Consider the following 25758-nt stretch of genomic DNA (forward strand, 5'->3'; position numbering starts at 1 on the left):
TTTGGGATAAAAGTGGCAGTCGGGATAGTGCTTGGGACTGGTCAGTTGGTTGTGGTTAGGGCTAAAGTTAGGGTTTGGTTGGCTAGTGTGGTCTGGGCTAGAGGCAGGGATAGGATCTTGCTGGCTAGCGTGCTGAGTGTTAGGGCTAGAGAACGGGTGGTTAGTGTGGATAGAGCTCGTGGTAGGACAATCACTTATTTGGCAAGCATGTTGAAATGCTAAGGTTATGGTTTTGCTGGCAAGTGAGCTGAGTACTATGGCTAGAGGTGGGGGGTCTGGTTTGCTGGTGTGGCTGGGGTTAGCGGTAGGGCGAGTGCATCATTCGCTTGTGTATTCCACCCCTAACAATGTGCACCTCCTCCCTATTGCCAGGCACGTGACCTTTTAACTTCGTATTTTTCATGATGTGATATGGCATGACGTAACATTTCACAACATGACGATTGTCGCGATATCAGTTTCCCATAACTTTGTGATTGTATGCCACATTTATATTGTATTAGGTTTAAGTGCTGCGTAATTTTAGAACAATTTCACAGTTTATTTTATTTTATTCGTCATTGTTAACCGGGCTGCGACCACCAACTCGCAAACACTTGATGACCTGCTTAAATCACAAGCGCCCGCCTGGATTCGAACCCAAGGTCCCTCAGCGGCGCAAGCTTTAGTGCTCCGACCTCTGAGCCACCCGGAACATCTCGTTCGTTTGTGAAAGGGAACGCGTGAATGTGATGGGAGGACCTTGAGGTTCTTGACGGAGGCGTTGAGGGCGTCGGGGTCCGTCACGGCCCCGGGCTCCTGGGCCAGTTTCACCTCCAGGGCTCCGAGGCAGCGCTCGGAGTCCCGGCTGGAGCTCACCACCTCTCCCATGGCGCGCAACCTGGCGTCAGAGACGGCGCGTGAATCAGAATTAGAATCTTTATTTATATCGGAGTCGGAGGAGGATGTCCAGTAGGGGCCGCTCAGGGTCACATCAACAAACAATACAAGATAAAAAAAAATGTCATGAAAAGTCGCTAGAAATAAATAAAGTGCAGAAGTACAAATTGCACAAGTACATTCATTCCTGCTGATTTGTCAACACCAAATGCAAGGCAGAAAAACAACAACAACAACAACAGTCCCAGACCACACCAGGACAACGCACGCTCCCTCGATTACATCGCACATTGAAATTGGTGCCGGCTCACCTGCCGGGCTGCCGCCTTCCCGCTTTGTCTGTGGGTCCCAGTAACAAGCAACTAATTGGCACGTTCTGTTTATGCTTACTAATTGGCTGTGTCGGCGGGTTTAACGGCACATTCATATTTACGCGATCTAACCGCCCCCCAAAAAAAACCCACTCTACTACGGCTAACGTCGGCCGCGAAACCCTTACTGCGCGTTGCAAACCAGCCAACCTCTCCCCGTGGAGGATACCTCTCTTAGAACCCCTCGATTTACCGTTGGACGAGCAGCAGCAGCAGGGCGTAGGCGCGCTCCCTCTGCTGGGTGGCGAGCGGCAGCTCGGAGCGCAGGGCGCCGCTGCTGGGTGGCGCGGGGCTCAGCGCCAGCAGCGCGGCCCCCTCGTGCTCCAGCTGCTCCAGCTCCCCGGCCAGCGCCTCCAGCTCCTTCTGCAGATCCTGCACACAAAGGCCAAGATCCCCGTCACCCACCACGTGTAGCCTTCAACAGACTGCTGGGACGAGCGCTGTTAGCGAGTTGCACCTATAAGGGGGACAGCACGGAACATCTATCGAAGGGGGTGGGTGGCTAGCATCACGCCCGGCCGTCGTTGTCTACCTAAGTAGTGCAAATTTTAGGCCGAGTCGACCTAGGGGAGGCTCATGACCAGTCATTGGTGTTGGCCGTGAGTGGGAATGGAACTCGGTGTCACCGGGTTCATAGAGCAGCGTTTTAACCGCTGCGCCACCGCCCCCCACATAAACACATACACAGGGACATACACGCAGACATATTACATACGTAGACATCGGACGTTAAAAGGTTGCAAGTTCAAATACTGGTCGGGTTTTTTTCCATCATTCCTCCGGGGGCGATAGAATTAGTACCACTTTGTGGGAGAGAAAGCCGTGGTTGTCCCGTGGAGAGACTCACCTCTACCATAGGAATGTGGGGGGGTGCTTTGGTTACAGTGAAGGTCGTAAAGGGGAGTCAAGCTGGATGGAAGATAGATTTTTATTCGAAAAGAGAGCTTGGGTGAGCGAGCGGGCGAGCGTGCCGAGTGATTGCGTTCCGCAGGGCGGCGAGCGCGCCGGCGGTTGCACCTCGGGAGAGAGAGCTTGGGCGAGTGAGCGAGTGAAAGAGCAACAGGAGCGAGTGATCGAGCGTGCCGAGTGATCGCGTTCCGCAGGGCGGGCGAGCGCGCCGGCGGGGGCACCTCGTGCTGTACGACGCGAGCGACGCTGTGCTGCTCGTGGTCTCCCTGCAGGCCGCCCTGGCACCCGGCCGCCACGCGCTCCTCCTTCTCTCCCAGCCGCCCGCGGAGGTCTCTCAGCGCCGTCACGCAGCGAGCGCACGCTGCCTCGCTCTGCTCCTCTGCTCCGGGGCACGCGCGTGGTGGTGGGGGGGGCGGTGAGAGCGACGACGTCGGGTCAACGTTGGGGAAAGAGCGCCGCGCTACGACGGTTACCGGAGGTCAGAACCAGCGTTCATTTCGTTAACTCAATGCGCGTAAGTTTTCGCGGCCAATGCTACGATTCATACTTGATTTTGGGGGTTAGGCCATGGTAATAATGATCTCACCGCTGCGCATGCCGACCTTTAGCTGTGCCACTAGAGGATGCTCACCGCTGTGCATGCTGGCCTCAAGCTGCGCCACGTGCTGCTTGCAGGTGGACACCTCCGCCTCGGCCTGCGCCGTCTCGGCATCGCCAGGTGCCTGCGAGGTGGCGCGCTCCTCCAGGAAGGCCTGCCGACGGCGCTCCAGCTCCTTCAGCGCCTCCTCCTTCTGTCCCAGTGCCAGCTTCTTCAGCTGCAAAGACAAAGATCCCCCCGTCCGTCCGTATAGCCTCAACAGACTGTTGGAGCAAGTGCTGTCGGCGAGCACCTACGAAGACCGGCACGGCACATCGAAGGGGGTGGGTGTTGGCCAGCACCACGCCCGGCCGCCTTTGTCTTCCTAAGTGCCGCCTAAGATACTCAATTGAGGCCGAGTCGATCTAGGGGAGGCCCATTACTGGTTCAGATAATCGTCACCGGTGTTGGTGGCTATGAGTGGAAATCGTGGACATGCCCAACACAGGTGCTGCTCGGCACTGCATTGTCAACGGATTGTGCCTTTGTACAAGTCAGTGGTAGGGGGGCCTAATGCCCTGCCATGGTACTAGAGGCAGTATCTCATAGACCCTGCGTACAAGCCAAGGCCAGGTTGTAGCATCATTAATATCCTGATAAATGACCTTTGCCTGTGTTTGCAACTCATCTCCTGTTTACAATCCTGAGTAAGTGCTGGAAATTCCACATTCCTCTTGTGCGGATGAGTCAGATCATAAGGTAACAGTAGAACATTGGTATTCGTATCTGGTGTGGCCTTGGCAAACTCCACCACAGTTTTTATACGAGTGCTTGTCATAAGTCGCAAGAGACCAGCACTAATTAGCGTACCTGTCCACCACGCATAATGTATTTTGGCCTAATCTTCCACGCCCGACCGACATCTTGGAAGAGGTCCGATTTCCCACACTTTGACCCCACCACAATCAAACTGCCAATCGACTGTGGTGTATGTTGACAGGTGAAAATCCTTCACACTCATGTTCACTTTGAATGTACCTTGAATGCACATGCCTCTTTAGTCTCTTAAGTAGAATTTTAGACAAGTAGCCCATTGCTTCAACTGCCGTGCCGGCCGGTGAGATTCAACCTATAACTTCGGATTTTCAACTATTTAAACGTTTTATTTTTTATTCTACTAGGTAAGGCCCACTGAACTATATGGCTCTTTTTCAGAAGCGACCTGGCCACATATGATAGCACAACGAAGTGGCTTATCAAGTGGAAATTCATAGCAGCCAAATACTCTAAACGCACATTTCTAAATGTGGAGGGAAAACCCAAAGGACCCGGAGAGAAATCCAGTTGACCACGGGGAGATCACGCAAACTCCAAATATACAGCAGGCGTCAGGGTCGGGATCGAACCCACGACCTCCTGCATACCAAGCGACGTAATTAACATCTCGCCACCGTGCCAACCCCCCCCCCCAATTCCAGTGGATTTGCAAGCCCAATGTGCCCTGACCATTACACCAAGCGCGGCACACGTAACCACTGGCTCGTGCACAGTGTTATTTATTTGCCGGTTAAGGTCTCACCGTGGGGAGGTCCCAAGCACGGATGATCTTGGTGTACTGCAGCAGGTGGTGCCAGGCCAATAAGCTGCGCAGATCTGCCGTCTTGCCGTTCAGGGCTGCGAGAATATCCTTGTGCTGCTGTCTTAGTCTGTGCCGGGGGAATAAAAACAATAAGTAATATTTAACAAAAACTTTTTTTTAAACACGCTTTTATGAAATGTACTAGTAATGGAAGAACTCCACGACTCCAGGAAGTGGCCCCGAAGCTTGCCATCACGTAAGGGACCGTGGTCAATTACAGCCAACGTCAGTTTACCGTGGACAATTAGAGCCAAGGTAAAACATAACATATAAAAAAGATTGTTAAAAAAATTTGTATTTATTTATTATGATAGAATATAGTATTGTCATCAGTATGACATAAGCATACCAAGTTTGCAGTCGATACCACATTGGGAATTGGGTTAAAATTTATTTACAAGATTTGAGGATATGACAACAACAACAACAGACACTTTTAACTCGCGGAGTTCTTTGCTCAGCGGGGGTTGGCTCGCCAACTGGGATGGTGTTGAAACTCGCTGGCGATGAACCAAATGGAAACTGTTGCAAGTACTCAATCACGCAGAAGCCCGTTGCATTGTAAAATGGAAAAACACAGGATAGCGACAATGCGGTTTAGTTTCTTTAGAGATTCAATGTGTTTCTGTCGACTCACTGATATCTGTCCCAGTTTATTCCACGCAATTTTCTAATCGATGAACCTCTCAATGACCAAGTCACAAGATTATTTTAAGGTTGTGTAACCTAATTACTCTGTGCAAAGGACATTCCAAAAAGCTGTCTTTGCAATAAAATAAATATCGTCAATGCCAATAAACTATTACAAGGAACAATTGAAACACGTTTGTAAACAAATCCTGCAATTAAAATGTTTGACCTTTCAAATGGAAACCATTTTTTCTGAATTCTAAAATGTAAACATTCCCACGTTAATACTGACTGATAGTTACCGACTGACTGCACAGAAATCACGGGTGTTATTTTTTATGCTTTCCAACGAAAGTTTGTGCATCAGCTCTCCCTGTCCATCTGTAACAAGGGGCGGGGGGGGGGAGCACTCTAACTCTTATAAAGATGCTCCAATATGAACGCAACTCTAGTATAACGCTGGGGTACCATTACGGACTCACCCTAACGAAAACTGGTGCACTTCATCAAAGGGTTGCCCAAAACATTGGAGACACAAACCAGAGGAAAAAAAAAACTTCTTGCAAATACGCAAACACATTTTACCTCAACATTTATTTACCCGACGTTTCGCCTGCAACACAAGCAATCGTCATCAGGTGTGAAATCCACAGCAAGAATACTTAAAAAAATTAAAAAATACTTTTTTCAAATTTTCTTGCTGTGGATTTCACACCTGATGATGATTGCTTGTGTTGCAGTCGAAACGTCGTGAGAATTTTTATTGGATTATATTTTATGATATTATTATTTCCCTTCTACGTGACTTTACCGAAAGAACCAAGAATATGAATCCCTGCAGTCACGAAAGCTTTAAATAAAAATGTATTTACCCATCGTAAAAAAAATTTAATCGCAGAACCTATTTTGCCCTCACAGCTACCTATCGGCTTCCCTGCTGCTAACGAAACACGTCCGAAGACAAAACGCTTGTTTGAAGAGCGTCGCGTGATCTGTGCATCGTACGCGTGATCCCCCCCCCCCCCCCACCGCTATTACTGTTGTCTGCAACGCAGCGGCAACAGGGATGAGCTCCCCGGCTGATGATTATTTGGATGCTCACCGCTCCGCAGCCTGCAAAGCGTCCGGGTTCGGCGAAGGCAGCACGAAGCACACGGAGGGCACGGTCGCGTCCTTCCTGCCGACGCTTGCCACGCGCCACCGCGTCGCGTCCGAGTTGTCCTTCAGCTCGTACTCCTGATCCTTCTTCACCGTCACCTGCAAGGGGCGCCGCAGTGGCGAGATGTTAACTACCTCCCCTGGTGTACAGGAGGTTGTGGGTTCGATCCCGACCCTGACGCCTGCTGTATATTTGGAGTTTGCGTGTCTCTCTCCCTATGGCCGCATGGAATTTTCTCTCTGTCCTCCGATTTGTCCCTCCATATTTAGAAATCAACATCACGCATTTTTTATATTTGGCTGCTATAAATGTTCACGTTAATAAGCCACTTCGTTGAGCTATCATTTGTGGCCAGCTTGCTTCCGGAAAAGAGCTCTATCGTTCAGTGGGCCTTTCCCAGTAAAATAAAAATAAATAGTTTAGTTTAGTTTTAGAATGGAGAGGTAAAGGCGTAGCCCTGCAATCCCTTGTTCACTCCACTGCTCGCACAAAGGGCCTCCACTGGAGGAAGCTCAAGAGACCCCCCCCCCAGAGGGTACTTTGCCCGACTCTTCCAGACTGGACGTCTTGGAAGAAGAGGCGGGAGCGCCCACACTTTTAACCCCACCACACGTGACCTGCCATTCGACTGTGCTGTGCCCATTTATATGTCTGGATGCACAAAGGTGGGAGGAAGGGGTGGGGGGGGGTTAACTTTCCAACATTGTTTTGGGAGATCGAATCAAACCAGTGACCTCTGGGATTGCAAGTCCAGTTTGCTAAACATTACACCACCACAGCGTCCGAATGTAAAGGATCATCAGATAAATCCCCAATCAGCACCACAGCTCACGCCTGAATAGACGACACAAAGTTAATTGATTAAAGCAATCGTAGAAAAATATTAAATATTCTGTTTCTAATCCGCAGTGTGGTCCTAAGTAACAAATACAACTTGCAATTATATTGCACCCAATGATGTAATGAAATGTTTTAGAACTGCAGATTGTTTTTAGCTTTGGGGACCCCAAAATGTTTTACTTGGCCCCATAATCCGTGGAGTTATATTGCATATGTTGTTGTAAGCGATTAATTAAATATATGGATGTGTCAAAGCAAAGGTGCAAAAAAAATTAGGTAACCTACAGAAATTGCCAAATATATTTGTTTCATTAACGTCATCATTGGCATTTTTACCGAACTGCCGGATAAAGGATTCTCAGTGTAAACTTGCCCTCCAGTGTAAGTGTCTCGCAGACCATCTCAGAGTAACTCACTCGCAAGGGTGGTGCCTCTGGAAAGCACTGGACAAGCAAAACTGGCAAACATCCTCGCAAGCAGCAGCAGCTGCAGCTTTTGGCTAACCATCGAAGAAAGACGACCAGCGCATCGCGCGACGCTTTTTAGAAGCGCTTCTGCTGCCGTCTGGAATGCTCTTCCTTCCGATATTAGGTAGCCAACGGAGCTGTGCACTTTTAAATCTTGATTGCAAACTCATTTCTTTCGAACTACTTCTTGTGTTTAGTTTGTTGTCTTTCCCTCGCACCTCCAATTAGCATGGGTGACTACGTACGGTACAAAAGAAGTTAAAACATACATACATCTCAGCTCCTGTTACGTTCTCACACTTCCACACTGCTTCGTCTGCATCTTCCCATTACAAACCCTCCAGCCTCTCCCCGTACCACTCTCCACTTCCCCAGAACAGCGTCGTCAACCCACGTGTGCTGACTGCTACGAAAGAAGTTCAACATACATAGAGACAGTCAAACTAAAGCAATATACGACGGCGGCGGCCTACCTCAGGCTGCGTGTAGTCTGTGATGGCTGTGACGGTGACAGGGTCCTTCAGGGTGTGGCCGGGCCTTCGTGGCTTTAGATTGAGCACCGACTGGGACCTTCCCACCAGCTCGTGCACCTTCCCCCTCAGAGGCACCAAGCGCTGCTCCGTCTGGCACAACAGTGGCGCGACAAACGGCACAGTTATCATCAACGTTGCAATCATCTCTCGACTTGGGAGTGCATTCTGGGGTTGTCGGTCGGTGGGTTGATCCTTTTGGCTGGTGCAAGGAGCTGAGGAAAGATCAACCTGGTCGATGTTACTAACAACTTTTGGTATTTATTCGTTTACTTAAATTTTATCGTTTGTTGATTTCTACACTTAAAAACCTTCTTCACAACTTCTTTGTTTGGGGTTTATTATTAAAGTCTAAAGTGGCGCAAAAAATATTTGGACATAAACACTAAACACAGAGATATTTATAAGCAACATTATTAAACTACAAAGCACCGTGAAAAAGGTTTGAACACAAACACCAAACACAGTAACAAAAATATGCAATATTATGACAGTGCGGGGGCAGCGTGGAAAAGATAAAATGTCTCCTCCTGCAGTGTTTCAGTCTTGAGTTGTCAGTGAACAGGTATGCTGCTCTGAGCAGTGGAACAAAAACAAGGGAAATACAGCAGTGACAGGCAACCCAGACCATAGCCGGTGGGCCATGTGAGCGGCCCTCCTTCACCTCAGTGGGCCGCAAGCTTGAGACATGGTGCTTGTGCACTAACCACGACCCCACGCATCAGCCTGGACATACTGAGACCAGCCCACCATGTGGGGCTCAACGGGAAGCCGGTTGCCCACCACTGGTGTAGTGTACTGTAGTGTTTAGTATGTTTAGTGTAGTGTATAGTGTAGTGTGTCTAGTGTAGTGTGTCTAGCGGAGTGCCTAGTGTAGTTTACAGTGTAGTGTGTATAGTGTGGTGTATAATGTAGTGTACAGTGTAGTGTGTATAGTGTGGTGTATAGTGTAGTGGATAGTGTAGTGGGTATAGTGTAGTGGGTATAGTGTAGTGTATCTAGTGTAGTGTGTCTAGCGGAGTGTCTAGTGTAGTTTACAGTGTAGTGTGTATAGTGTGGTGCATAGTGTAGTGTACAGTGCAGTGTACAGTGTAGTGGGCAGTGCAGTGTGCAGTGTGGTGCACAGTGTTGTGTGCGGTATATGGTGTGGTGTGTAGTGTAGTATGTAGTGTAGTGGACTTCAAGCTTGAGACGTGGTGCTTGTGCACTAACCACGACCCCACGCATCACCCCTAGACACACTGAGACCAGCCCACCACGTGGGGCTCCACGGGACGCAGATGTCCCACTACTGAAATACAGGATAATCCATTTATAGATGATGATAATTATAAAAAAATCTACTTTTAATGGGCATAGACTTCACTCACTGTCGTCGAAAAACAATAGCTCAGAGGTGCGAGGAACCACAGGCAAGCAGGAAGGGAGCCGACCCCAAACAATTACCGAAGCTCGGCAATCCTCTACATATCAAGGTGTTATCGGCGAATTAATGAGTTCTAGATTTGATGCTTTCGTGACTGCAAGGATTCATATTCTTAGGTTTTTTCGGTAAAGTCACGTAGGTAAAACACATTAAAAAGCAGTCTATTCTTAGTCTTAAGCCTCACCTTACCATATTAATAAAAAGTATGCGGCCCTTGCCCCACCACCTTCTCCAACCATTATATAAACGGAGTGGTAGCTCCTGCAATCTCTCATTTACTTGATACAGCTTTCGTGGCTGTGACGGTACCACCTGAGTTGCCTCCGAAACGTCGTGATTTTTATTTCATTTTATTTTACTTTTTAATGTTTTTTACCTACGTGACTTTACCGAAAAAACCTAAGAATATGAATTAATGAGTGTTTATATACCCCCACGTTGCTTGACAGCTGAGTGAATAAATTGTGAAAGTGATGGCTCCGTATCTTACAGGGGAGAGTGTATTGAGATTGGTGGGAGACATGTAGCAGCTTTTAAATAAATGCCTACCTCTAAGCGTAGTGAGGTATCTATAAGTGAATGACCCTGTATGCATATATACAGCGTTGTGGGGAATGATGTCGCATTGGTTAGCATACTGCACTACAAACCCTGAAACCCGAGTTCGATTCCCACTCACGAACAACAAAAGTGGCGAAAATTTGAACTGGTCCTTGGCCTCCCATAGGTTGACTCAGCCTTAAATGAGTACATGGTGAATGTGTAATGATCAGCACTGGAGAATGAAAAGGCCTAGCATGGTGTTGGCCACCCACCCCTCGTGTGCCATGCCAGCCTTAATAGGTGTTTCGTAACAGCACTTGCCCCATTTACCTGTAGAAGGCTATACTGGGGATCTTTGTCATATATTGCGTGAGGCACAATAGATTCTATATATGAACCTTATGGCGGGACCCCGGGGTCCCATAAGCCCCTGGCTCTCGCATAAACATTATATTATAATGTAAACAAAAACTTAGCTCTTTTTCACCAATGGGTTTGAAGGATGGTGGCAAGTGTTGTCTTGTTAAACTATGCCTTTAAAACTGAAAACTACTTACCTGCAATACCTCTATTTAAATACACTATCGAACAAATTATTTACACCCCTCTGTCAATCATCGTGTTTCTCAGTGTGGATTTGTGAACACACTTTGTAAACAGTACATAACATAGTACGCGTTTTCAATGCGCTGTTCATATTGTAACAAGCGTTTATACCAATGTTACTCTACAGAGTAGTGGGTCGCCGCTTCTCTTATCCGCATTGATACGAGCGGTATGTGGGGACTATGGCTTAACCGCAAAAAAAACCTATCTGCACAGATCCATACGGACAAGAGAAGTATTATCAAACAGGAGGAATTAACGGTGCAATGCATCTCATCTGTTAAATATCTGCAGGTAATAGGATTGTCATCGATTGATCCTGGCTACAGACATTGGTAGGTCACAAATAATAATGAAGATAAGAGAGCAGTTTCACTGTATTATGCATACCGTTATAAAAAATTAAGGACTTAAGTCGTGTAGGCAGTTTGAGCAGCTTTGGATAAGACTTATGACCATGCCCATACCCGAGCATGGAGTGCATTCGCTTGTCCAGCTCTTCTGCGCATTCGTCCTCGCTGCTGCGCTTGGACACGACATGACAACAGAATGATCCGCGCCAGGTGGGTCGCGGCGTTTATGTTGCGCGGTGGGACGGAGTCGCAAAAAATACATTAATTACGATTTTTACATCTGTTTATTCGGGACCCTGGGGTCCCGCCATAAGGTTCATATATATGTGTACGCACACAGAATATCCGCGTGTGTACGACAGGCGAGCTGGCGCACGCCAGGCAACCAGAGCTTTGGAGGTTGGTGGTGCTGGATCACGCTTTGCGCTCCCTCACTACGACTCAACAAACTGCGGATCTACCTATCGACTCCGTGGGGTTATCCATCGATGGATCGCGCTTCCGCACACGTAGCGAGTGAAACGAGGAAAGTGGCACCCACGTGCGTCTGCTGGAGCAGGCTCTCAAGGCGTGGCACGTCGGTGGAGGCATCGCACGCGTACGCCTGGTTCAGCGAATCCCGCGCGGCGCTCAGTTCCTTGCCGGTGTCGTCCACGTCGCGGAAGAACTGCGAAGAAAAAGAAGAGGAGGAGGCAGCGCGGTGGTCAGGTGGCTCGGGCATGAAGCGGTGAAGCCAGGGGCGAGGCATCTGATCGAGCCGCTGATGCCCTGCGCACCTCATCATACCCCTTCACCAGATCCCGCAGCTGATGCACCGTTGACGCACGGTGACTTGTGTGTGTACGTACATATGTATGCGTTGAACTTCTTTTGTACCGTATGTAGCCAACCGTGCTAATCGGAGTATGCGAGTCACAATTCGGAAAAACGCCGCAATCCGCCGCACATTTTTCTTCTAATCCGTTCAGACCCGTCATCGTTCATCAACTTCGCGTCACAATCCAAGTGGAGCGACTCGATAAAAAAAAATGACATTGCTTGTCATATTGCGGTGCACTCTGTCACCTCTCGTGTCTTCAGAGGTCAGGTGAACTACTTGGGGACAACATGCCACCAACTTGCCGTGAACCGTTTAGTTTGTTGTCGTTCCCTCGCGTTGTTGGCTACGTACGGTGCGAAATAAGCGCTACATACATACATCTATGATTGTTTGAGTGTGGATAATAACAGCCATCTGGGCACTGAGTTGAACGGATGAATGCCTCCCAACAAGTTTGATGTTGTCCATCTGATGCGCTCATGTTTTACACTACGAGTACGTGCCGAGGTCATGTCTTCAAATAATGGCACATGCACACACACAACAGAAGGGTTATACACGTTTCAAACATCTATTATGAACATATTTCTACCAATAAATAATCATAACCGTATTTCGAATTTGAAGATAGTTTATACCAATCATATTAAAGAATATGCACTCTATCAAGTACTGTATTTGTATTGTGTGGGTATGCCCACCTCTACCAAGTCATCTGGGCCAGCATGAAAGGATAGGCCAAATACCCTCTACAGCAGCATTCTTCATTGCAAGGCCCGCGGGCCACTGGGGGCCCCTGGGGGCCTTTAGTGCAGCCCCTGACGTGCGGCCCTCTACAATACACATCACCGTGCTGTCAAACCCCAATGGTTTAAAATGTCTGGCGGCCCCTCTGAAAATTAAAGAACACTGCTCTAGAGGGGCTTTATTTATGGTTACTACACCCACACTATTAATCTGGGTGGCCGTCGGATTCAAACCGTGGACCTCTGCAACAAGGGGAGGGGGGGGGGAACGCGCGACCGCCAGGCCGCGTCGCCGCCCCCGTTCAATCCGAACGAGTGAACAGCAACTGAACAGCGACGCATCACAGCTCTGAACGCCCCGACGACAAACAGCAGAGCAGAGTATAACAGTAGGTTTGACCCTTTCTGGCAATAAAACAGGAGGTGTTAAGATATGGGAACCTCATTTTCCAGTAAAAATATGATAATTGGTTTTTTACCCTTCTATCTGGCAACAAAACTGACTATCAGAGTTATGTTCTTTTGTTTGTATTATGACTGCAGGTATTGCGGTCTTTGCAAACATGACTCCTTGTAAAAAGGTGTCAGTTTTGTTGCCACATAGAAGGGTAAAAAACCAATTATCATATTTTTACTGGCAAATGAGGTTCCCATAGTGTAGATGCTTGCCCCGAGCTCTCATACTCTGATGGTGCATTGTCTTTGAGTTGTGCGCCTTTTGGCGTCATCTGGTCCAACCCATGTGAGACTAGGCTCTAAGGAAAGCTGTCTTGGGTGTGAACCAATCAACTTCAAGGACAGTGCACATTATCAGAGTTATGTTATTTTGTTTGTATTATGACTGCAGGTATTGCGGTCTTTGCAAACATGACGCCTTGTAAAAAGGTGTCAGTTTTGTTGCCAGATAGAAGGGTAAAAAACCAATTATCAGGTGTTAAGATGTTACAACACCAAACAGAATCCTTTGTCAAGAAATCGTGTCTGCATTAACCACACGTACTTGTGACGAACATGCAAACAAAAACGTGCTCTGATAATATACGACATTGTCTTTGAAACTGATTGGTCCTCACCAGAGACAGCTTTCCTTTGAGCCGAGTCTCAAAGTGTTTCGACGAGAGAACGGAAAAAAGCGAACAGCACCAAGACAATGCCACTCTCAGGGCATTCATAGCTCGGGGCGAGCAGCTACAATATGGGACCTTTCTTTCCAGTAACAAAATATAACAATAGGTTTCACCCTTTCTGGAAATAAAACAGGTGTTAAGATGTTGAAACACCAAAATATAACAATAAAACCTCTTGTTATATTTTTTGATACTGGCAAGAAAGATCCCATGTTGTAGCAGAGCGGAGTGCCTGGGATCGCGGGGAGGTGGCGTTTGTAAGGCACCTGGAAATAAGCGGCGTTCTCTTGCAGGTGAGTTTCCCCGCAGGCGCCGAGCTGCGTCAGCCAGGCCCACTGGGCGCCGATTCCCTCGAGGGAAGCCTGCGACGCGAGCCAAGAGACACGCGGCGAGCATCGCGCGACGTTAATCGCGCACACAGTTACGGGATCGGCAGAGACGATCATCGTTGAGGCATTAAACCCGTGCCTTGTGACCTCTCTCCAGCTGAGTCATGGACAGGGCAAATGTATTTCCACGTGTGGTGACTAACTCTGAGACGATGAGACTTGGAGGCACTTCTTTATTGACGAGCACCATCGGGGTTAAGACTCTTAAGAATTAGTCCGTCTATTATCGGCGACGCTACTCAGCCAGGACAGTTGGTAGGTTGCCTGACTGGCGGCGCCCCGAGATGGTAGAGACGGAGACTACAACGAGAAGAATGGTGAAGACGACGAGAAGAATGGTGACGAAGACTTTAGCAGCACGACGGTGATCCCACTCAAACAACAGCCCCGAGGTCCCCTAAAGGGGCCCCTCTTATACTGTCACGTGGCCTGGCTCCGCCCCCGGCCACGCCCCCTTTCTAAAACCTACCAGCGGGTTCCTGGTGTGCCCCTTCTGTGACCTTTCCCTTATATCCCCCTCTGGTGTTTAACCTGGCCTGCTGACGTCAGGGCCGCAGATCCCCTTTCCTGCCAGCAGCCAGCGCTATGCCACTACACACGTAACGAAAGCATGCAGAAAAAACGGGTTTCTAGACGACGGTTTTAAACCAGGGGTCAGCAATCGAAATGAGAGCCATTTTTTCTGAATTCGGTATGAACTCAATACTTCAAGACCTTGCAATGCCCGTGGTGAATAGGAGACGCTGATCCTCAATAAATCGCGTCATGAAGCGGTCCTGAACGAGCCGTATGCAGGGTGTCTACTCCTGGTTTTAACAAACAATAATACGAATTCGATTTGAAGGCAAGTCGTCTGCACTCTCTAATGGGTATCGATCAGTGCTTATCTTCATTCATGACCCTGGGACAAGGGGCGGTATTTCCACATTCATATGGCAGGGGCTAGTCTCTCCATAGATTCCAAATGTTTTGGGCACTGGATGAATGAACGGGTTGCATCAACCTCACTGGGATTTGAACTCGCAACCCCTTGATTGCGAGCCACTTGCTCAACCGCTGAGCCACCTTGGATTTATATGGTGTCTTAAAGGCGTGTCGAGACACTGTTTTGTGATTACCCATATGTTAAATTTCATCCAACTCCGCCGGAAAGAATATGAATGGTGCAAAATGTGAGTCACAATCAAAGAATCAATCCCTCCTTTCATATTTCACAATGCCCTATGTGTGTTGCTTTGTTGGTAAACGTTTTGGTTTAGCCATATTTGTTTGTTGTAGTACAGAGTTAGACTGATAACTTTAATCTAAATTGTCTTGTGGTTGTTATTGTTTGACTTGCATCCCACTGGGATTTTTGCACACAGCGTTCATGTGCGGTGCTTTTTCTGGAAGACTTTGATGTTTTTTCCTGGGTTTTTTTCTGTTTGCGCGTAGTCACTTTAAGATGTTTCTTGTTCATGTTTTTGTTTGTTGCGGTTGCACCCGATTCAAGAACCAAATGGCTCACAGGGCTGTACCAAATAAATGAAAACTGAAAAAAACTTCAACTATAAAATGTCTGTGTCTTGCATAACGTCTGCCTCATTTGAACCAAGTCTCACTTGCAGCATCTCTCGATGCCCTCTGCCTGTGACCTTCGTCTCATCTGTCTTGTTTCTTCCACCGCCCAATGTAAACCGTGAGCGTACGAAGCGGATTCAATCGACAGACGAGTGCACTGTTACCCGCCTGCTGTATAAGATGTGACTATGAAAAGGATGTAGTTAACATCTTGGCACTGTGGTGAAATGGTAACTACCTCGCCTGGTATACATGAGGTCGTGGGTTCGATCCCGACCCTGATGATTGTATTCTAGATTTGAAGCTTTTGTGACTGCAAGGATGCATACTCTTAGGTTTTTTAGGTAAAGTCACGTAGGAATAAAATAATAATAATAAAATAATAATAAATGAAAATAACTCAATTGAATCACGACGTTTCGGAGGCAACACAAGTCTCCGTCTTCAGGTGGGACCGTCACAGCCAAATTTACTGCATCAAGTGAAAAGAAATCCAGGAGACAAGATCTTAAATACTGGTTAAGGGGAGGGGGGAGGAGCTTATCTAAATGTGGCAGTTGGGACTGGGATGGTGGGGGGGCATGATTGTATTCTCGGAGTTTGCATGTTCTCTCTGTGGTCCTGTGGAATTTTTCAACGGGTCCTCTAGTTTTTTCCCCACCACATTTAGAAACGTGCGTTTAGAGGATTTGGCTGCTAGAAATTCCCACGTGATAAGCCACTTCGTCGAGCTATCATTAGTGGCCAGGGCCAGGTCGCTTCTAAAAAAGACCAATATCTCCCAGTGGGCCTTACCTGGATAAATAAAAAATAGGGAATAGTTTTTTTATTTTACAGACACAAAAAGGGTATTGCACTGGTACGCTACCTCAATAGTAGACTTGGCAGGGTGCTTATCTGACAACAGCTTTTCTCCCAGCTTCTTGATGTCCGCAAAAATGGGTTGCTTTTCGTTCAGCTTCTTCTGCGATGCCTGCAAAGGGAACACAATCATTGTGCCAAGTTTATTTTCAGATGTGAAATTTATAATAACTACTTTTTTTTTTACACGGCACCTTTCATCGACAGATCACAAAAGCGCCGTACAAGTGAACATTTCAACACTCCATCCAAAGCAAAATTAGCCAAGGCAACCAAGGTATGAATATATAGATAAAAACACTGATTCTACTTGAAATAGAGTGAGGTTCCCACCCGCGCATGATTTGATGAGTGCGTCGTGAGATTTAATAACCGATTTCAATCGCCAAATCCATGAACTGTCGCATGCCCTAATGTGCACCTCCACAGCGTGACCAGAAATATTTCTTAAGAGCAGGGACGATTATTCTGTTCCACTGAGTAATCAAATTAACATCACTAGCCCCACCCACTTCGTTTATGACCCTTGAGCTACACCCATTTTAAACCTTTAAAACAGTCTGCCTCAGCAGCTGTCCCTCTCTTTTTTCTTCCTGATGACGACCGATTGTGTTGCGATCAGACGTAGTTTTTTGTTATTTTCTTTGAACTTATCGACATGATTTTACCGAAAGACCCAAAGAATATGAATTCCTGCAGTCACAAAAGCTTTAAGTCAAGATCAAATTAATGTGTCGATTACTTGGGCCCACTCGCTATGGCGGCCTCCCCTACATTACTCCCCCCCTGCCAAAACAAGAAATGTATTTAATAGGCACATATGCCTACACACCCTACATAAAATAGTCAGTAGCATCTGCACACATTGGGGGGGAAAAGGACATCAGTGGGGGCGACGGGCAAGGTGCAATGCATCAAGCAGCCCTCTCCGCAGGAGCTAGAATAAGGCGGCCAAAGGTCGTCGAATTTCTAATTCATTCAAAACGACCTGCGGTCTACCGTGGACCAAGCCCGACTAATGCGTCTGGCCATCGTGTCAATAGGAGCATAACCTTGCGCGATCCACCCACTTTGAGGAAATCCTAGACCGATGGGCTGGCATGAAAGTAAGATGCATGATAACTTAATTGTGAATATTGGACCTTTGAATCTTGTTTTTATTAATACACTGTCACTGTGAGACCGTGTTCCTCCATACCCAATACATGGTACAACGAAAATAATATGTCGTTAGAAGCTCCATATTATTGCATATGGGTTAAAAACCACGAGTAAGCTACTTGAGAAAAAGCAAGTCGGGAGAATTCTAGATTTGAAGCTTTCGTGACTGCAAGGATTCATACTCTTAGGTTTTTTCGGTAAAGTCACGTAGGTAAAAAATAAAATTAATAAAAGTAAAATAAAATAAAAAATCACGACGTTTCAGAGGCAACACAAGCTTCTGTTTTCAGGTGGAACCGTCACAGCACGATTACTTGATACAACTATCGTGTTGTGACGGTTCCACCTGAAGACGGAAGCTTGTGTTGCCTCCGAAAGGTCGTGATTTTTTATTTTACTTTATAAATTTTAATTAAATTTTTTACCTACGTGACTTTACCGAAAAAACCTAAGAGTAAGTCGGGAGAAAGTAAGGGGGGCCACAGTCATATCTTGCATAGCCCTGTCGAAATAGGACGTTGCACCCCTGTATATTCATGTTATCCGATTAGTCGAGCAACGGAACCAGTGCAATCGGTGACGGAATCGATGACTTTGGTAAATCGGAAAGCTCAGTTCTAGCGTGCAGGCACTCACGTCAAGGCTCTTCCTCTGAGCCTCCATGTCGGCGTTCTTGTCGCTCCAGTCGCGTTCCAGCTGCTCCGTCTCCTGGCCCTTGGCCCACGCCAGCTCGGCCTCAGCCGGAGCCAAGAAGGCGAGCAGCTCCTGCAGTCGTGTGGAGCGAGCCCCTGACGCGGCCTGCAAGACGAGAGAGAGAGTGGCTGCTTCACCGCCGTGCCCCATGTGTGTGTCTGGGCCAGGGTGGACCATGAAGACTGGTGGATCATGAAGCTCGTTATACACCCCTGTTAGAGCGATGAGTTTCTTTTCCTTTTTTCGGCAAGAGCCCGGGACAGAATGCGGGCAATTACAAGGGAAGGAGGCGCAGAGCTCAGCGGTTGGGGGAAAGGGGGAAAATGAGCTCACTGCCCCACTTGCGTAGGGACTGCCGAGTAGAAACACAGCAATGTGATATTAATATTGGGAAGAAAAGGCAAGGGAGTAATTGAAAAAGGGTGGGGGGGAGAGGTGTACAAAACCAAGATTTATTTAAAAAAATAACCTCCAAACGCCAAATGAAATAGTCATCTTAATGAATCGAGCGATTAGTCAATGAACCGCCCTTGCTGAGTGCCCGTGTGTGCAGCACAGCTGGGCACAGGGTGTGCCCCCCACGCATGAGCGGAGTTTGGGGGGGGTGGCACGGGGGGGGGGAGCAACGCCCTTCCCAAACTGGACACCTTAATAACTTATTTTCACTAGTTTACGATAAAACATACATTAAATCAAACTCTGCCTGCGATGCCACCAGTCTCGTTTTTGCCCAAGCTGGAGCAGCGAGGCCTCTTCTAACGCAGAGGTCTTGGGTTCGAATCCAGGCACCCACCCGCGCTTTATTACGGGGCGGCGAGTCCATCGTCTCAGAACTATCTCGTAGATTTGCCACAGTACGAACGTATTCAGCGAAGAATTTGGCATCGTCATCGTCATCACGATCCATGGACGTAGGTGTCCGCTGCGCATTTCCACAGGGGGCGGGATTCACGGTGGGAGTGGCTACGCTAGTCACGTGATTTGCAGGAGACTTGAGCTGATTTAGAGGCGTAGATAGTTCAGATAAAATTGTTAAATTTCAAAATATATATTCAAAGTAAAAATTAAAAGAGAATTTGTATAAACTCATGTCTGTGAGAAAATGGAATGCTTTCGTGAGATGCTGAGAACTTTAGTTTTTAAATGTGGATCATATTAAATAAGCAGATGTGTTCAGCACTTGGATGTTTGTACAGCAGATGGTATTGTTAGAAGCATTGTTTAAAATATCAGACAACCCATCAATAAATGTTTGTGTATTCATCTGGCGCTAGCCAGGGAATGGAATGTTACTTACAAGTGATTTATTATAAGTAGCAGTTAGCGCTGCCAAACTGTCTGTGTAATTCTTCTTACGGCTTGCTGGAACTTTACTCTGAAAAGAATCATATGAAATGCCAGATTATTATACATCAGCAAAAAAATACACAATGCGTTTAGATGCACTGCACGCACAAACCCGTAAATGTGCTGCAACGATTTCCAATTACAATCATCATAAGGCGATTTTGCCATGAAAATATGAAGGAACAACATGTCACATGCCATGTACATACAGTTGATACAGCGCAATGGTCAAACGCAATGGATCTAAACTGACCCCCGAATTTCCACAGACCACTAAATCAGGAGTAAAACGACATGCAAATAAAGCAATATACAATGTTGGAATTGGTAATAATAAACCAAAAGCTGGACCAAAACGAGTATTCAATGCCAAGAGTTTTTAACCAACTGGCAAGACAATCATCCGTAAATTGCTTCAATGCCGTACAATATATTTAACAATTTTTGTTTTACCAGGTAAGGCTCCACTCAGCTATATAGCTCTTTTGCAGAATGGACCTGGCTACAAATGATAGCTCGACGAGTGGCTTGTCATGGTGGAAATTCATAGCAGCCAAATACTCTCAATGCACGTTTCTAAATGTGGATGTAAACACCGGAGAACTCCCGATAGAAATCCACGTGACCATGGGGAGAAGATGGAAACTCAAAATATACAGCGGGCGTCAGGGTCGGGATCGAACCCACGACCTCCTGTATACCCGGCGAGGTAGTTAACATATCGTGACCAAGGAGCCCCATATACCGTACCTCATAAGCCTGGGCCTCCACAACTTTGGTGTTCAGGGCCTCCAGGACCTGGTGGAGATTCTTGTGGCTCTGCAAGTTGGCCCCCACGGAGGAGAGGTCTATCCCCCAGTCGGCACTCTCAATCTCCATCTTGGTACAAGGCAAGTCAAAATAAAGAGCGCTCTATATTACATATAGTCGTTTCCACCATTGTCATAGAAACAAAACATCTGCCTGATTATAGTTGCTTTACGATTGATGGTACTTTTAAGGACACTGTGCAGTAACTTGTAAAGGCAATTGCCGAAAGTTTTTTTTCATTTTGCTTACATATAGATTATCTATCAAATTAAACCAACTTTAACACCCTATAATCATATAATTGTCTGACAAACTCTGAACAACTTTGCTCGATCGTACTCGCATCTACAGAAATTAACTACAACTGGCAGTTGCATCCACACAAACGCACCTGTTTTTCCTCCATGAGGGCCATGAGGTCCTTGATGAAGTTAAGCTTTTGGTCAGCCTCCGCCTCGGCTTTAGCCTCAGCCTGGGCCTTGCTCAGGGACTCTGCCAGCGCCCGCGCCTCCGCTTCCGCCCGCAGCCTCGCTTCTTCTGCTTCCTTCGCTTTCACCGCTTCACTTTCCTTGGCCTCGGCCTCCTTAGCCCTGGCCTCCTCTTGCTGCTTGGCAATGGAGTCCGCTAATGCCTTCGCTGCAGCATCGGCTTGGAACCTTACCTTGGTCTGCTGCTGAGCTATCAACCTGACCTTTTCCTCTTCCTGCGCCTTAGCCAGAGCTTCTGCCTTCGCCTTGGCTCTGGCCTCCTCTTGGGCCTTGGCTTTAGCCTCTGCCTCCTTGGCTTGCGCCTCCTTTGCTGCAGCCTCGGCCTTAGCCTTTTCCTTAGCCTCCTGTTCAGCCTTTGCCTTGGCCCTTGCCTCCTCCTCAGCTTTGGCTTTAGCGGCGGCCTCCTTTGCTGCAGCCTCGGCCTTAGCCTTTTCCTTTGCCTCCTGTTCAGCCTTTGCCTTGGCCCTTGCCTCTTCTTCAGCCTTGGCTTTAGCGTCCGCCTCCTTTGCTGCAGCCTCGGCCTTAGCCGTTTCCTTTGCCTCCTGTTCAGCCTTTGCCTTGGCCCTTGCCTCTTCTTCAGCTTTGGCTTTGGCGGCGGCCTCCTTTGCTGCAGCCTCGGCCTTAGCCTTTTCCTTTGCCTCCTGCTCAGCTTTTGCCTTGGCCCTTGCCTCTTCTTCAGCCTTGGCTTTAGCGGCCGCCTCCTTGGCTTGCGCCTCCTTTGCTGCAGCCTCGGCCTTGGCCTTGTCCTTTGCCTCCTGCTCAGCCTTTGCCTTGGCCCTTGCCTCTTCTTCAGCTTTGGCTTTAGCGGCCACCTCCTTGGCTTGCGCCTCAGCTTTGGCTCTTTCTTTAGCCTCCTGCTCAGCCTTTGCCTTTGCTTTTGCCTCCTCCTGGGCTTTGGCTCGAGCCTCCGCCTCCTTTGCCTTGGCTTCTAGTTGTTCCCTTCCTATGGCTTCTGCCAATGCCCTGGCTTCTTGGTCAACTCTTTCCCTCTCCTTGGCCTCTCGCTGAGCCTTCGCCTTGGCCTCCGCTTGTGCCGCCTTGGCTTTGGTCGCAATGTCGGCCGGGATCTTGACTTGCTCTTGGAACTGCATCAGCGGTGCCTGCACTGACTGTGCCTCGATGACCTTTATCTCGTCCACGGGCCCAGCAGCAGGCTTAGATGCAGCGGCCAATTTGCCGAGCCTGTCCAGTGCAACGGTAAATCTCAGTTAGCTGATTGTCCATCACATACGTATGTATGTATGTTGAACATCTTTTAGCACTGTAAGTAGCCAACCGTGCTAACCGGAGGTGTGGGGAAAGGACAATAAACTATACACAATAAGCAGTTCTGAAGACATGAGTTTTCAATTTAGATTTAAAAGTGTATAACTCCAGTGGCTTCCTAAGATCGGAAAAGACCCATAAAGAACCATAGAAATCCAGAGACTGATATACAACCATAGAGACCCACAGAAACCCATATTTATATGTATGTTGAAGTTCTTCCACAACATACGTAGCCAACCATGATAATCAGAGGTGCATGGGTAGGACAACAAACTAAACACAAAAAGCAGTTCTAAAGAAATTAGTTTTCAATTTAGTTTTAAGTATATAGCTTCAGTAGCTTCCTAATATAGGACGGAAAAACGTTCCAGATGGCTGCATCATGTTAGCGTTATGTATTTAACATTACTTGTATAAAATTTCTGACCTGCATGTCAATAACAAAACTTCAAACTAATACAAAAATATTCTTATTATTAAAAGTAGATTGTCATCGAAATGTGCTTTACTCATACTAGATCAGTACGCATTATCTCGGAAGCTAAGCAGATTTGAGCATGGACAATGCTTGGATGGGTGACCACCATGCACAGCAGGTTGCTAAAGGATGCGGAGATTCTTGGTGGGCAGCAGAGGGTTAGTGCAGCACCCATACTCTGCTGTACTGTACTTCCGCGCGCAACAAGTGTGGCCAAAAAAAACGTAAACTATTTTTTTTTCATTTTGCCAGGGTAAGGTCCACTGAGCTATGTAGCTCTTTTTCAGCAGTGACCGGGCCACAAATGATAGCTCAACGAAGTGGCTTATCACGTGGACATTTATAGCAGCTACATAGAGTCCTCTAAACGCATGTTTCTAAACGTGGAGGGAAAAATCGGAGGACCCGGAGAAAAAATTCACACAACCACGGGGAGAACATGCAAACTCCAAATATACAGGCGTTAGGATCGGGATCGAACTCACGACCTCCTGTATACCAGGCGAGGTGGTTAACATCTTGCCACCGTGACGAGAAAAAAAAACCCACAGTGGTGTAGGGTGTGGGAAACCCTCATCCACCAGTGGACTGGCAAAGGTCTGTGCAGGGGACATGCTTTGTGTGATCTGGAGTCCAAAGGGCTCTGGTTAAATGAGTGTGTGTCTACCTGGAGGCTTCCTGCTGAGCCTTCATCTCCCCCGCTTGGATGACCTTGACCAACTTCCCCAGTTCCTTTTCCACATCTGCCGGGGACTGACCAGGGGCCACCTTTATCCGACCAAAATTGATCCAAACCTGAAACACAGATCGGAGGGTCAACGTGTATGTGTGTATGTACGTACGTATGTTGAGCTTCTTCCGCGCCGTACGAACGCAACCGTGCTCATCGGAGGTGCGCGGCGGGGGGGGAACACAAACTAAACGCAAAAAATCAATTCTGAAGAAATGGGTTTTCAATCTAGATGATTTAAAAGTGCGTAGCTCCCAGTGGCTTCTTAATATCGTAAGGAAGAGCGTTCTAGATGGCCGCAGAAGCGTGTCTGATAGCAAGCGATGCAGTGACCGTCTTTGTCCGATGGCCAGCCAAAAGCCGCTGTGTGATGGTTTATGCTCCTTGACGCGATCAGCAAGGTAACAACACATGACCAATGCAAATTGGACAATGTAAAAAATAAGTTGGAATGAGAAACTGTTGGATAAACAGCAGTCCTGGTTTATATTGAACAAAGGCTGTAATAAAACAACTTTCAAAAATCAACTCCAGCTGATTTTTTATTGCAACTATTTCATTGAGTAAAGAAATATACATCTTGCACAAGAACTGCCATCTATAAAAATCACATAATTATTTTACTTTCATCTACACCTATGTAACCTCCCATTTTAATAATAGCGTTTTATTTGTATGTAGCTTTAACGCTGTAGAATGCGTAACGCGCACAGTTTTGGCACAGAGGCGCGGGAATTCACAGACAAGTGGGAAGGAAGTCAGCCTAAGCTCTGTGGCCTTCTATTTGGAGGTTTAGCAAACACCACGAATGAACAATCTAGATTTGAAGTTTTCGCGACTGCAGGTATCCATACTCTTTGGTTCTTTCGGTAAAGTCACGTAGGTAGAAAAATAAAATAAATTAAATCACGACGTTTCCATTGCAACACAAGCAATCATCATCAGGTGGGAAAACCACAGCAAGAACATTTTTTGCTGAAGTGGGAGATAGGCCGTGGTAAGAGGTTCACGTCCCTCTCCTAGCGTCCACGCAACGCTCCCCTCCCCCTTCTCCCCCCCTTCCCCCTCCCCCCTCTTACCAATATAACCTCTTACCACTGCCTCTCTCCCACTTCAGCAAAACATTTTCTTGCTGTGGTTTTCCCACCTGATGATGATTGCTTGTGTTGCAATCGAAACGTCGTGATTTTTTTCTATTTTAAACCTACGTGACTTTACCGAAAGAACCAAAGAGTACCATTAATGAACGTTAATACCCGTGAGAGTACCCAGACTAAAACGTTGACTGAGATGCTGGTGCACCATGCATGTATAAGGCGCTACTGCACCTGAAATGCCTTGTAAAGTTTCTCGATGCTGGCTTTTTCCCCGTCTCTGCCAGGAATGTCTTTCTCCTTCAGCTGCAGCAACAGAATCTGGAAATCCTGGGAAACACAGCAGGCAACAGCAACAATCGTGAACCTCATGTCTGCGATAGGTTTGCTGCTTAATGTTTTTATACCTGTACGTAGAGTAGCTGAAGCAAATTTGCATCTCAAAATGCATCGGGGTTTTTAGCGCGCGCAGTTTTGTGTTCAGGCGCGGGAAGGCAGCCACAACCGGCGCCAACAATTTCCCAAGCTCTGTGATCCTATATGTCCACCTGGACATCTTTGAAAAAGAGCTTCATAGCTCATCGGATTTCTAGAGGATGAAGAAAAGATTATGATTCCGATATTGGGATATTTGGCCAACTCTTTCACTTTGAATCATTGCTTTCAGCGGGTTGTTTTAAAGCGTGCGAGTCACAATTCGTAAAAAAAGCACCACAATCCGCTGCACATTTTTCTTATCCGTTAGACGCGTCATTGTTGGTCAACTTCGTGTCACAATCCAAGGGGAGCTACTTGATTAAATTAAAAAAAATTTGTATCATTATATTGAGATGCACTCCGTCACCTCTCCTGTCTTCAGGGGTCATGTGAACTACTTAGGTACAACATGCACGGATGAAAACAATCGATTCTCACACGAATGATATTAGGCATTTGAACCTCACGGTAGGACACCGGGGTCCCATAAGCCTCCCGGCTCTCGCATAAACTACGTTGCGACGTCATTTTATGTCTGTTGAAGGCGAACGACACGGCAATCTATTCCTCTCGACGAGCTCTACACGATGCGCTAATACAAGTTTAAAAGTTTTCGATTTAAAGCTTTCGTGACTGCAGGGATTCATCTTCTTGGTTCTTTCAGTAAAGTCACGTAGAAGGGAAATAATAAAATAAAAAAGAATAAAACATAATAAAATAATTCTCACGACATTTCGGCCACAACGCAAGCAGCCGTCCTCAGGTGAAGAACAGGTCTG

At 47.2% G+C, this 25758-nt stretch overlaps 1 protein-coding gene across 4 annotated transcripts in view; it reads right to left on the reverse strand.

The window, feature by feature from the left end:
- The window catches only part of LOC144938466 (epiplakin-like), a 228337-nt gene that overhangs the window by 20887 nt on the left and 181692 nt on the right, over positions 1-25758 (reverse strand). For all 4 annotated transcript variants that reach the window (XM_078866306.1, XM_078866305.1, XM_078866307.1 and 1 more), the window contains 16 exons: positions 24737-24832; positions 23346-23473; positions 20835-22113; positions 20384-20512; positions 19584-19661; positions 18230-18391; positions 16440-16544; positions 13889-13984; positions 11471-11596; positions 7945-8094; positions 6108-6262; positions 4316-4442; positions 2791-2974; positions 2381-2538; positions 1444-1622; positions 742-880 (listed from right to left, as the gene is read on the reverse strand). In XM_078866306.1, coding sequence (XP_078722432.1) covers positions 742-880; positions 1444-1622; positions 2381-2538; positions 2791-2974; positions 4316-4442; positions 6108-6262; positions 7945-8094; positions 11471-11596; positions 13889-13984; positions 16440-16544; positions 18230-18391; positions 19584-19661; positions 20384-20512; positions 20835-22113; positions 23346-23473; positions 24737-24832 — 3291 coding nt within the window. The remainder of the gene's footprint in view (positions 1-741; positions 881-1443; positions 1623-2380; positions 2539-2790; positions 2975-4315; positions 4443-6107; positions 6263-7944; positions 8095-11470; positions 11597-13888; positions 13985-16439; positions 16545-18229; positions 18392-19583; positions 19662-20383; positions 20513-20834; positions 22114-23345; positions 23474-24736; positions 24833-25758) is intronic.

This window comes from Lampetra fluviatilis, chromosome 22 (assembly GCF_964198595.1).
Source record: "Lampetra fluviatilis chromosome 22, kcLamFluv1.1, whole genome shotgun sequence".
NCBI lineage: Eukaryota > Metazoa > Chordata > Hyperoartia > Petromyzontiformes > Petromyzontidae > Lampetra > Lampetra fluviatilis.